A 13,242-nucleotide genomic window follows, 5' to 3' on the forward strand; every position below is an offset into this window, starting at 1 on the left:
GGGAGTTCTTCAAGGGTCAAAAAAAGCAGTTACAAAGACTGATGGAGGTATACACCAACATAGGAGCAAAATACACAAAAATTGGGAGGGGTGGGGTATTAAATGAAAATGTGTACATTAGTTATCTGGATGATGTAAAGACAAACATCCTGGGCTGTTTCAGTGCTGAAAATCTGAGACATCAGATGTATAGAATACAAGCCTGCATTAAATTTAAAAAAAAAAAAAAAAAATTCTTACATCATTTCAGAAGAGTCACTGCTTAGCATGTGAACACAAACCTATAAACTTTATACTTGAAAAAAAAAAGAAAAGGTGTTGGTGAGTTTTAGGTCACTATGTTCTGCATGTCCAGACATATTTTATTCAATGCCAATTCAACTCTCAAGCAGCCTGCCAGTATAACAAACAAAAGCTAAAACATTTCTAATCAGAGGAGAGAAAAAAAATCCAACCTAACTAAATATGAAAAGTCTTATCAGCAAACAACTATGCAAATGCATCTGGACACGCAGAACCCCACAGCACAAGGAAAACACGACTCGAGAGCTTTGTTTTTAAAAACTAGAACAGGTACGATGTTGCACACAAAACCATTTTAAATAAGGGCTAGCAGCAAATCCCATTAGCAGCATTTCAACATTTTCAACTTTTCATTATGCGATGCTCCCCTGTGTTTTATGAGCTGTATGGCTTCAACTCAGGCGGGTCAAACCGAGACAGTGCTCACAATTCACTCTCTCCGGCAGGCATCTGGAGGAGTTTCGCCCACTTATCCCTCCGTGTGCTCCTGCAATGCAGCAGCCTTGCAAGCTGAAGGACGAGAAGTCTGGCGGCATGTGGGAGGAGGGTTTAAGGAGTGAGGGGAGGGGGGGCAGTAAGGAGGATAGGGGAGTAAGGTAAATGAAGGGAGGGGGGGGGGGGGAAGAAAGGAAACATGTTGAGATCTTTGTCATTACAAAACATATGCTGAAATCAAAGGTCAACAACGAACACATCTAAAATATATATATGATCCAGGGTCACACGTGATTCATCGACATGATTGGTCAGGAGGCAAGGTTTTAGCCACATTGGTCTGATTTGTCACTGAATATATACGAAACCAGCAGGAACCAATCAGAGAGCACAAAACAGGAAAATGTGGCACAAAACCTAAAGGGAAAAATTTCAACAACTTATTTTTCCTTCTTTTTTGGACCAATGGAGTCTGAGCATCGAGCCAAAATTGGATTTGACAACCTGTGCAACTGTGTTCAGGCTGCACTCGGAAACAGTGCTAACTGACATTTCTCCGATATAGCCACACTGAGATCACTGCATACAATCAAATTCTACTTTTTTTTTTTTAACATATTCACAAATTTGTTCAATAGTTGTATGAACAAAGAAAAAACAAACAAAAAACATTCACACTTACCCATGTGTGAACAAAAAACAAAAACAAAAAACCTACACGGTGTACTAAAAAGAAATCACATCAATTATCATACAGTATTTACAAAGTATACTCTGTTAATAAGTAAACGTGGAGGTTTTACATTAAGCCTGAATCCATTCCTGTTCTTATCAATCAAAACAGGATTAAATACTCAATGTCAGACTCAATGTTCCTACAGCGGTTAATACTGATATTAATTTAGAAGAAAAAAAAAAGAAAAGAAAAAAAAAAAGGAGGAACAATGTTGACCACCTACACGTTTTCAGCACAACTCAATTAGGACCAGATGCTTTGCTGGTGAAAAGCAACACATGGATTATTTTCCTCACACTTAGGAGCTGATCAATCACCATTTTCAGCGTAACTGAATTTCCCCACTCATTGTCTAAAGGGTTGTTAATATACCATCAATATTACTAAACTGGGTCCTAAAAAGCACAAAGTACAGAGAATCAACTCCACGGCCACTTAGAGAGCTTGTTTTTATCTTGTTTTGTTTTTTTAAATACTAAACTGAGGCTCCCATTTCAAACCTTTTGTTAAAAATTTCATATCTTCTGGGGAAAAAAATGGACATAAAAGCACTTGTCTGGACTCAAACTACTTCTTTATTTCACTGCTGTCTGTACCACTTTAAATTCATGTTTTGATTGCAATACTCAGACAGCAGCTTCCATCTGTGTAGTAAAAATTCTGGGATTTTAGGATATTGTTTAATTTTTTAATGACACGTGGACTGTCCAAAAATCATTACGAAGTATATAATTTAAAAAATAAAATTCTGATTCCACCGCCATAATTTTTTTTCCTTTTGCACAAGAGAATGCCAAATACTGATAAGTGATAAACCCACAAGATGTAAAACAAGTTGGGAAAAAACAAAAAAAACAAACAAAAACTTGAGGCAACATCTCTGTTGTGCGGTCATCCACCTCCTTCCAGAAGAGTCCCTTTCTCTTACCAGCCTTGCGTGTAGTATACAAACCACTTTTTAAGCCTTCCTGAAGAAGCTGCAGGTCTTCCTTTGATGCTCCACCTCAAAAAAAAAAAAAAAAACCCCAACTAACTTTCAGCTACATCCAAGGTGTCAGCTGTGACGTCACCATTATTTTCTGAGGAACAGCTGGTGAGGATACAGAGGTGCACTGCTGCATTTGACAGGGTGAGCTGGACACCAGGTGCTGGTAGGAACTTCTACCTGAGGGTGATGGAAGCAGAACTGCACTCTGCCTGGGGCTACTCTGGAACATGAAGCTCAGCTTCCAGGTCATGGAACTTGATCTTGATGAGGAACACTTATCCGTTACAAAGTCAATGCGTATCCGAGACTTGTTTAAGTGCTGATCGACCAATTCATAAACATGAGCAGTGGATGAATAATACTAAATCAGGAACGGGACTTTAGACTTCAGTTTCTTTCACAGACCTTGTAGAGACAAATGGGAGGAACAGCCAGCTGTAGATTTGAGGAGGAAACTAGATGCGGGAAGGGCATACAAACCACCTCTTCTTTCAGGTAAATTGCTGGCATCTCTGAGTCTGTAAGAATAAAGCTAGACTTGACTTGATTTTGCAGGTCTGACTTCAGACAGTGAAGAGCTGGATGCATGACTTGAAAAGCCGTTTCCCTTTTGGTAAAAGTTGAATCTTCTGGTCTTTGAGCTGCTGACTTGGGAAGGAAAAGACATAACAACACTGTTAGCGTTGAAATCTGAAGGTGGTAACGGAACAGGAACCGTGATCTGGTTCTGTGACTTCTCAGTCACTAAGACTACTTGATCTCAAGTCTAATCTGTTCCCTCACTTATGTGGCATCATAAATGTAATGAGATGGGCTAAACTTAGAATATGTGAGTGACAGTATGTGCAGTTCTGTGCATTTTCAGAACAGTTCTTAGTGTCAGAAAAACAGATCTGCATTTTTTGGCCTGACAGAGTAATACACTAGCCAGCATCTTTCTATATGGGTGTTAGTCTGCCACTGCTCTTATCTGAACTCGCTGTGGTATCTGAAGTGCAGTGCATTGAATATGTAAGGATCCATGATGGTCCCTTAGCCACTCCTTTCACTGTGCTACCCTTCCACCCCTCTCAGGAGGCAGCCAAAGAGGCTGTGCTGGTTTTGCAGTCTATTTTTTGGGGATCAGAAGGCGTGAATGTGACTCCTAGCCCGGTTAAAAAGGCCATACAGGAGTCTAAACAAGAGAAGGCTAAGGTGGACTGCACATACTGCACTGGCAAGTCGGGTCTGAACCTGTGGACAGAGAAAATAGGCAAACGGGTCAGGAAACTGGTCAGCAATGAAGCAGCTAAAATTTACAATTAGCATGTTACTGGAGCATAACTTACGTTTTGACCATGGCCCTAAGTGCTGCCTTTCTTTCACGCTCTACAAACTTGTCAATGAGATATGAAGCCATACGCGGGGCTTCCAGGTAGAGCTTAAAGAACCGGTGATAGTTTCCTAATGCCCAAGCTGCACGAAGTGAGAGGGCATGAGCCACACAATCATCTGCCCGTAGTGCTGGGGTCAAATACACCAACTCAGTGGTTAGATCTGCAGGGGGAAGATGAATAAATGGCCAGTGTCAGAAACTGAGACAGAGAAACTTGTAAATATAGTTAAAACAAAACAACAACAAAAAAAAAAATCCCACAATGTTCAGTGCAGTGGTGAAGACTTCCAAAAAGATCTGAGCATACCTCCAGAGTTTTTAGTAAAGATGTAATACAGCAATCTATATGCTGTAAATTCTCCAATGTTCTCTGAGGGATTGTCCTTATACAGGGCCTTCAGCTGGGTCTGGCACTGGTTGAACTCTTCATGGTCTCCCTAAAATAAATAAATAAACAAACAGATAAGCATTCAACCAGTTTAAAACAAAAACACTTTATTACTTTTAAGTAGTCTGTAATTACTGAGGAACAACAGATTCACCTTTTCTAGAGCTATCCGTGCATGACACTCGTACACTTCCACTGTGAATTCAGTACGAATTCCTTGAACCTAGGTGCAGGTAAGAGGAATAAAATCAATGAATGAACGAATAAAATAACAAAGACATCAATTAACTTTGAAAAAATAAATAGCATTTCAGGACAACCAACCGTTAGGTCCTGTCGTATGGACTTCATCTGCTCACAGGCATATGTATAGTCCTGGTTTGTTTTCCAGTGGGCTTTCACAGCCTGCAAAGATTTTCTCAGCACCTAGAATGACAGTTAAACCATTTAAAGCCTGAATCTTGATGCCCTGTGATGCAGGGATTTAGGAGTATGTACATGTAGTGCACAGATTCAGTTCCCCTTCCTCTGTCCTTGGGAGATTTTCCTTCAATATTGTAAGAAAAAAAATCCTTATTCAAGAATATATTTCAAAAGAATTCCTTGTTCTCTTGACAAAATGATTTTATAATGCAAGTGGACATTGTATCTGAATTTAAAAGCAAAATGCACAAGTAGAATGAGATTTAAAAAAAAAAAAAAAAAAAAAACCTTGACACTTACATGCACTGGGCGCACAGTGGAGGGGTCAGGGGCACAGGTGAGCCTCAGGTAGTGCTTGGTGATGTCCTGACATGTTCCCACAATGGGGCAGTCCTCCCAACTAAGGCCCTCTTGTGTTCCATCAGGCAGGTCCAGGGCATTGATGGAGAGAACCAGAGGCTCTGAGCGAAGCTGTTTTTGGAAACGGGCTGCTCGGCTCTGCTTCTTAGCTTCTCTGTTGGGATCGTGGAAATCCAAACCAGCACTGCCACCTTTCCTCTTCTTTCCAACAGCTGAATCCTCCATGTTTCTGGGGAAAAGGTGGTATACTAACTATCAGCACCATAAAGCAACTTAAAAAGACAAAACAAAAATGTTTTCTTTCTGCTAAACAACGATACAAGACTGTATAAATTTACCGTCTTCCTCTTCCTTTTCCACCTCTTCCTCGTCCTCTCTCCCCACCTCCACGCCCTCTATCCCGATCATTGCCACGACCACGCCCTCCTTTCTGACCTCGCCTTGAAAGCTGAGGTCGGAGGTCACTGCAGATGCTGCTATCTGACTGCGAGTCAGAATCACTGGCAGGAAACAAACAGGAGAACATTTGAGCTGGGAGCATGCAGGAAAACTACAATAACCAAAGAGAGGAGGAGAAATGGTTCCATACCTGCGTCTGTGCCTTTGGTTGCTGCGGTCCCTGTGCCGGCTGTGCGAAGGTGATGGTGAGCGGGAGGAGGAATTGGATGAACTAGAAGTTGGACTCCTTTGAGAAAAGATATTCCTGTAGTTGCCCAATCTGTGTCCAATACCTCTGCCTCTTGAAGCTCCAGCCACTGTGCTTCCACCACAGCCAACTGAGGTATCGGTTGTCCTCTGAGGTGCAATGCTTTCCCAACGAGACTGCTTAACCTTTAACCTAAAAAAGGAGAAGAGAAAGATGAATACAGTTTGAATGCAAAACAAAAAACAAAAGCAGAACTCCAATGCCTAAAGTAGTTACAACCACAACCTACTACTGAACTCACTCTGGCAGTGGCTCACGGGTCCAATCAATGGTGTAAGCAGAGCCATCTTTTAAGCGGTCCTGTAGAACTTCTTTCAGCACCTTCTCCGTACGATCTTTGTCTTCCTCTGTCTCACAAGCTGTGAAACAACGCTGCACATATTCCTTCATGGCTTGCGGCCAGTCCTGCGGTCTGGAGGAGAAGCATTTACATTTAAAGTCATCAAGTCATTCCTACATCAAGAATTACTGTAGACAGAGCAGTTTTCTCACCGTGCCTGAGGACCTCCAGGTGCAGCACTGGCAGTAGCAGGAGATGAAGGTGCTGGATTCAACCCCGGGGGCTGTTCGCCTGGAGGGAAAGCCTGATTGGAAACTGGGGATACCTGATAGGTCCTCTTGGGAATATTGAACTTCACAGAAGTTGTGCCAGGTGCCTCTACAAGATGTAAAAATCATAGAATTGTAACTGAAACTCACTCTCATAATAGCAATAGCAACTTATTCCTTTACATATTTTTGAATTTGGATGAACACTGCTAGACTGATCACCACAAACACTTAGTCTCCTACTCTATTTCTGCATTTAATGGCCTAACAAGTTTTTAACTTGTTTGAATATGGTGCATCTACACACTGCACTTGAATACAATGAAAAGAGGGGGATAGAATGAAAACAAAAGCAGCAACACATCCATTAAACTCTGTAATAAATCAATAAAGTTAACATTAGGAATGTAAGCTTCCCAGCAAGACAATAAACCTTACGTTTCATGCGGTGCCAGAGTTGCTGTCCTTGCTTCTGGTTTTTGTTCTTGTTGGCTTCTCCTCTGCCCAGTCCAGCTGCATACTGAGCAGGCTGTTGTTGCTGCTGGGAATTATTCTGAGATGCCTGATAGGCATTCTGAGCCTGGAAGTTTTGTCCATAGTTAGGCCTTCCCTGTGAATGATTGTAGACTTGCATCTGGTTGGGGTCTCCAGGTGGGTATGTCATACTGTTGTTGGTATTGTAAGAAGTTTGTGATGGGGGAGGGGGGTACTGGGAGTTGGGTGGTGGGGGAATGGGAGGGGGTGGTGGAGGAGGGGGGTTTTCTGAGGTGGTTGGGCTCTGGGGTGGTTGAGGAGTAGCAGGGGGAGGTGGTTGAGGTTGAGTTGGGGAGGTGTAGCTGGGGGACTGATCTTCCATTCCAGGCACTGGGGGAGGCTGCAAAAAGACAGAAAAACCTGTTTCAGCACTACAACAAAAATGAAACTTTGCAAGCATAAGCAAGCTACACATGTATCTGGAGAATAAACGCAATACTTCAAAAAAACCATATAACCTGTAACACTACTACAGCTTCAGTGATGCCTGAATATGTGCTTATTTTTCAGGTTTCTTAATCCCAGATAAGTATCATGAATCATATTAATCATTTCTACATATAAATATTCTGCTTTACTAAGAAAATGTAGATTTTGTACCTGTCCATTAGACGTAGGAGTTCCTGGGTAAGGCCCTGGGGGTACACCATACTGATTTGGAGGATAGGCACCACCATACTGGAAATTCAGAAAAGGACATTTTATAATATTTCTCACTTTAAATTCAGTTTTTGTAAAAAGTGTAACTGTACAAAACTTCTCCAAATGAAAGCAGCAGTGCTCATATCTTTACTTACTGGCCCCATGGGGTAGTAGTAGTTATAAGAGTATGTATATCCAGGATAGTGTTGCTGAGTTTGCTGGTACCACGGATAGTACTGCTGCTGCTGCATAGCAGCAGAGTCAGTTGCTGCTGGTTGGAATTGGCCAGCCTGAAATAACAGACAAACGCAACATAGCTTCAGTGTTACCACCAGGAACTGAGAAAACGTAGTCCAACACAGACAGCAATTATAGTGCAGTGTGAACATAAAACTTCACCTTTGTGAAACCAATAAAACAGTTGATAAGACACTTTAAAAAGGTTAATACCTGGGGTCTGTACTACAAGAAAGCTTCATCATACATAAGACATCTTTATGTTGTCTAGTTTTAATAAGACCATTATTCAAGTAGGATTGTGCTACTGGATGAATACTGTGGCCATTACTGTTTCTAGGGAGCAATATTTTTATTTAATTTTGGGAATTTAACAGCCTGCATCTTTGAGAATTCTTTCTGTAAATAATTAATCCGAAGAGCAATAAAAGAAGGTACTAAAAGGAACTGGCAGCAGGAGTTGAGCCAGCTATGATTTTGTTAGTTGGTGCAGTCAAGCCCCAAGGAAAGCTGTAAAACATCTGCAAATGCAGAAGCCAACAATATATTCTAATATATCATTAACAACACATAAGTCAGACTAGAACTACAATCTAGTATTGCTTATCTCATGTTTTTGCTATGTGTAGAAAGTATTTCTATATATACACACAACATAAACACAAACTCACAGTTAAATCTGATTAGGTCAGTAAGTAGGAGGTTTCAGTGCTTTAACTGCTGTGAACAATATAATTAGGTCATTATCAGTGATCACCACTGTAACCCTAAAAACCTAGGACATCCTTGCTAGTATTCAAGCTAATCCCCCATTCTTCTTCACAGAATCCCCCCCCCTTCAATTGGCACTCTAGACTTACTTTTCAATCATTTTATTTACACAAGGATTGTCCTGCATATGAAGAAAAACCCCCCCAAAAAAAAAAAAAAAAACCATGGAAGGTTTTGGCCTCCCCCCAATGGAGGATCAATAAGACTGACAAAAACTAAAATGCTAAAATGGATTTTACTTTACTCATCCTTACATACATTTCTGGTTTTTGAAACAGCCACAAATTACATGATAATAGTCTCAAGTGACAAACTCATGTTAAGTCTGAATGGTACTTGTGGCCATTGACCAATGATCATGAAACTGAACTCACAGCCTATTGTTAGGCACTAGATTTGGTCATTATGCAAATGTGCTGTTTATAAGGTGGGGGAAACCTGCATTCAGCCGAGACTGAGGAAGTCACTTGGATGAGTGACAAAACATTTGTCCTCATGAAAATGCGACAGAATCAACTTTCCGGATTTTCTTTACATGGATGACTGAGCATGCAACAAGATATAAAATAACTATTAAACACTTTGGTTTAACTAAAATAACAGCCTTGTAACTCTTCAAGAGCTGCACTACACTAAAACTGAAAAATAAAATTGTTTTATTAAGTGAAATCAAGTCACAACAACAGTTGCCTCAAGGCAATTTATATTGCAAGGTGAAGACCATAAAATAATGGGTGTATGGTCCAGCTGCTAGTACATCTTCCTTCGCAGCCTGGTTGAACTCGAACTTGTGATTTTTGTCTAAAGCAATAAAACAAGTTTGTAGCTTTCAAATTCACAAGAAAAAATATCCTTGCATATTTTGCAAATATTAAGCTTGTTGGAGGATGTTCAAGTGGCTCGCTTTGTAGGTGCTAGATCACTGGAGGCTGTCATGCAGCTCAGGCTCTCAAGACGTGCCTGGAGCTTGTCTCACTGATGTTCACTAGGGAATATAACTGCATGAGATTGCTAAGGCAATATCAGAATATGAATATTCTAATATTTTTGTATCATACAGAAATTTATATAGCTATAATGGAGACTATATGATATGGTACAGGTATATTCAGGTGTAACAAACAGACTGCACAAAAAGACAAACCTCTGCAGCGGTCCTGTTAGGTTGTGTAGTCTTAGCAGAGGTCTGACTCTTGCTGATGGATGCTAATGCTTGTCTTGCCTTCTCCCATTCAGGATTTTCATGGACTTGGCCGTCTGCAGCAGCACCATAGGACCTGCCATCAACAAAAGGTCAAGTATCAAGTCTATTCTAGTGATCAGAACACATGATCAAACCCATTTAATCAGCAGAAAAACAGAAGTAAGCCCAATTACCGTCTGCAATAAGATTTATATTCGTTTAGACAACTGCTCGCTTCAGAAAATAGATTGAAGGCCTACTTGACGATTACTATTGTGCTCAAAATGTTGACCATTTAATCATTACCCGTTTACACAACAAGTCTACCCTCCCTCTGTTAACACCGGATATCTATCAGCTAATTAGATCATCTCAAGCAGATGATTAAATCATTACGTTTAAAGCAACAGCTAACAGCCAAAACAGCTGATGAATTAAGGCCTACCCTAAAACTGCAACTGTCGCTTGCTAACATCAACGTACAACATTAGAGTGAGGTGCAACAAACCCTGGCGTTCAATCAAAAATATTACATGTTCACAAATAATGTATAAAAAAACAAGCATCTTAACAAATCACCTTTCTGCTAACTACTCCAACGGCCTGCTAGTACTTGCCAACACCCTGGCCTAAGCTAACATCCTTCCCACGAATTTAAGATTAGGGTATAAATACCTATTTCAGTCATACATTAAAGCAAGTTAACCTAAAATCACAATCTGTTCAAAGAGTGTTGCCTACCAGTTAGTTGTAGGGGCTGCTTGTGTCGTGTTGGCCGCCATTTCGCTATGTTTAGCGTTAGAAAGCTAACGCAGGGAAAGTTGTCTGCCAGCTAAGCTAGCAGGTTGGCTAACGGCGTTAGCGTTAGCTTTTCCGCTGTAGAATGTAAACAAGATGAAGTCCGAGGCGAGGGCCAACGGTCCGGTTAGAAGAAGAACAGCCGGTCGACCTCGAACAACACTGCCTAACTAAATATATCACACTTAAATATACTTCTGCAAGATGTCCCAATTAATAAAATAGCATAAATTTCATCTTATTTCGTCCCTCGTTCGTTGACGACCAACTTCATCTGACCGCACAGTGGAGATACAAAATGGCAGCTAGGCGAAACCTGCCAAGTCACGTGACACCTTGCTGTTTTGTTATTGGTTGAATTTTCCAAGAGTAACGCCTTGCAGTGCTGAGCACACGGAACGTTTTTCTCTATCCTCTATCAACTACACCAATCAAACCTTAAACCGGATTATGGTTAGACTCTCATTTTAATTCTTTACGAAACTGTGAATTTTAGTATCGATCCGCCACCACGTAAATACCAATAACAGATACTTTTAGCCCATAAAGGTAGCTTATGTTGGGACGAGCAGTGTGTCAAATTCTGAATACGTTTTAATAATTCACGTAAGGTAGTTAATGCAGCAAAACATATATTTCAGCTTTTCATGTATTTTAAAACGGTTTGTTTGGGGGGGCTGAAATATAAATGGGCCTATTTTAAAGCACTTTTTATTAACTTCTATTGATTAAATGTATTAGAGGCTATAAATACAATAGATGTAAGCGTCAACACAAGAAGTTGAGACATTTTTCACAGTATCTGTCCATCTCCACTCCACTCCATACACATCAGTCTGTCACCAGAGTCAGTAGGTCTCAGGGGTCCATTACAGTCACTGACTTCAACAATGAGTTATACTTATTCATATAGTTTGGTAATGAAAACATAAACATCCATTTTACCAACTGGATGTTAGTGTGAGCTCAGTATAATTATTCAGTTAACAGTAGTTTAGTCCTTCTGCAACCATCATGCTGAGGGGAAGTACCCCTCGTGTCGCTTTGAAACTATAAATAGGTCATTCATGAGCTTGCACGCAGGTTTTAAAGCATGAGCCTATCGAAAACTGCAAAACAAATGAAATGGAAACCTGTTGAGGACATTGTGGTGACTTCAGTGATCCCACTTTTGCAGAAAAGTCTCTCTTATTTGTCTCTGTAATCTAACAGATATTTCTGCACTACAACTGTGGCAACATTTTTCTGTGAGTGTACTACAGTCAAAGTCGGTTACCCGTCGAGTTCACATGGCCTGCTGCCACCCTGAGTGGGTGAAGTATGTGAGGGTGGTGCAGGGCATGTATGAGGACAGCAGATTACATTTGCTGATTACAACAGGGATCTGCTCCGAGTTATTGTTTGCAGTGGTGATGGTCAAACCTACTGTGATGTGTGGTTTGGAGGTGGTGTCATTAACACAAAGACAGCTGGAGTTGGCAGAGTTAAAGAACAAGCACATCAGAGGGACAGCTCAGGCAAAACTGGACTGGATGTACCGGACAAAGGATGCTGAATACAGAGCTGCCAGGCAGGAGGAAAAGAGGAAGGCCACAGTGAAGACACGTAATGAAGGAGGACATGCAGGGGGTACGTGTGACCGAGGAGGAGGCAGAGGTGGCGACCCCTAAAGGGAGCATCTGAAAGAGCATCTGAAAGAAGTCATCGCTAATATCAATCAACAATTACTTATACAGAGCCCCCAAATTAATCCTATTATCAGCACCAGTGTCAGTTTTTATTCACGACATTCAACAAGTTTCACCACAGTTGAACATGTCTGGCAATGAGTAATGAGGGCAGCTCTTATTTTAATCAATGATGGGCAACAGTAGCTATTTTTTTTTTACAGTTCTCATGATCCATTTTTCCCCTTTGACTTCCCGTGAAGCACACACAGCTGCAGGATGTGTGTTTGTGCTAGTGTGAGTACTACTGAGGGGAGGCGAGTCATTTCCTGCCTTAGTCGTTTCCAGAAATCCCCCCACCACTACACACACACACACACACACACACACACACACACACACACACACACACACACACACACACACACACATTTTTCAGAAATGTTCATTCAAGAGAGTCTTTAGAAGACTCTCTTGAATGAACATTTCTGAAAATCATCATACATGTCAGCATACAATGAAGTCGTGATGTGTGTTAAAGGAGAAATCATGGGGTTAATCTTGGGGGAATGATGCTATCAAACATTAAACTCTGATAAGGAAAGAAAGACATGCTGCTGCGTTGCTTTTATTGTTGACACATTAAGTAAAAAAAACAGAAGTGCTCCTTTTCATCTTAAATGTAAAGTAAAAAGTAGGCCTTCAACGAGTAATCTCATTTTAAGGGTGCAGCTTTTGAAAACAAATACCTCACTTCTCATTTCTCACGGTGAAGGAAAATGTGCCTAAGGCTGAGTGAGCAGCTCGTTGGCTACATCATCACCAAACTATGTTTGGCATTTGTGACGAGAAATCACTCACAATGACTCAGTAACTGGTCCTATTGTATGAATACCTTGCTGTGGTAATGTTTCTGTTTGCTTTTACCCAGGGGAGGAAGTCTGATACTATCCTAAAAAGCATCTCTGCTCTACTCCCGTTGTCGGCCCAAAGTCAGGGTTTGTCTGGCCTTTTTTTTTATTTTAAAAAGATGAATCCTGACTTAGTGCACATGTAAATGATGTGGTTAGCTATGTGAAGTAATTATAAGGTGGAAACCCTTCAAAAATATGAGTGTGTCAACCGGCCTGTGTGACTGCATTCCTTT

The 13,242-nt window shown here is 40.9% G+C and overlaps 1 protein-coding gene across 1 annotated transcript; it reads right to left on the reverse strand.

Moving 5' to 3' along the window:
- Positions 1-132: 132 nt before the first annotated feature.
- Positions 133-10,741, reverse strand: leng8 (leukocyte receptor cluster (LRC) member 8). Its single transcript, XM_004541679.6, has 15 exons — positions 10,372-10,741; positions 9,592-9,724; positions 7,595-7,729; positions 7,398-7,475; positions 6,702-7,137; positions 6,207-6,372; positions 5,956-6,126; positions 5,598-5,846; positions 5,347-5,508; positions 4,949-5,237; positions 4,550-4,651; positions 4,380-4,448; positions 4,145-4,274; positions 3,791-3,998; positions 133-3,695 (listed from the first exon to the last, which is right to left on the reverse strand). Exons 1-15 carry the CDS (start codon positions 10,410-10,412, stop codon positions 3,533-3,535), a joined length of 2,532 nt encoding a protein of 843 aa, XP_004541736.3. The 5' UTR covers positions 10,413-10,741; the 3' UTR covers positions 133-3,532.
- Positions 10,742-13,242: the final 2,501 nt, after the last annotated feature.

This window comes from Maylandia zebra, linkage group LG11 (assembly GCF_041146795.1).
Source record: "Maylandia zebra isolate NMK-2024a linkage group LG11, Mzebra_GT3a, whole genome shotgun sequence".
NCBI classification, from domain to species: Eukaryota; Metazoa; Chordata; class Actinopteri; order Cichliformes; family Cichlidae; genus Maylandia; species Maylandia zebra.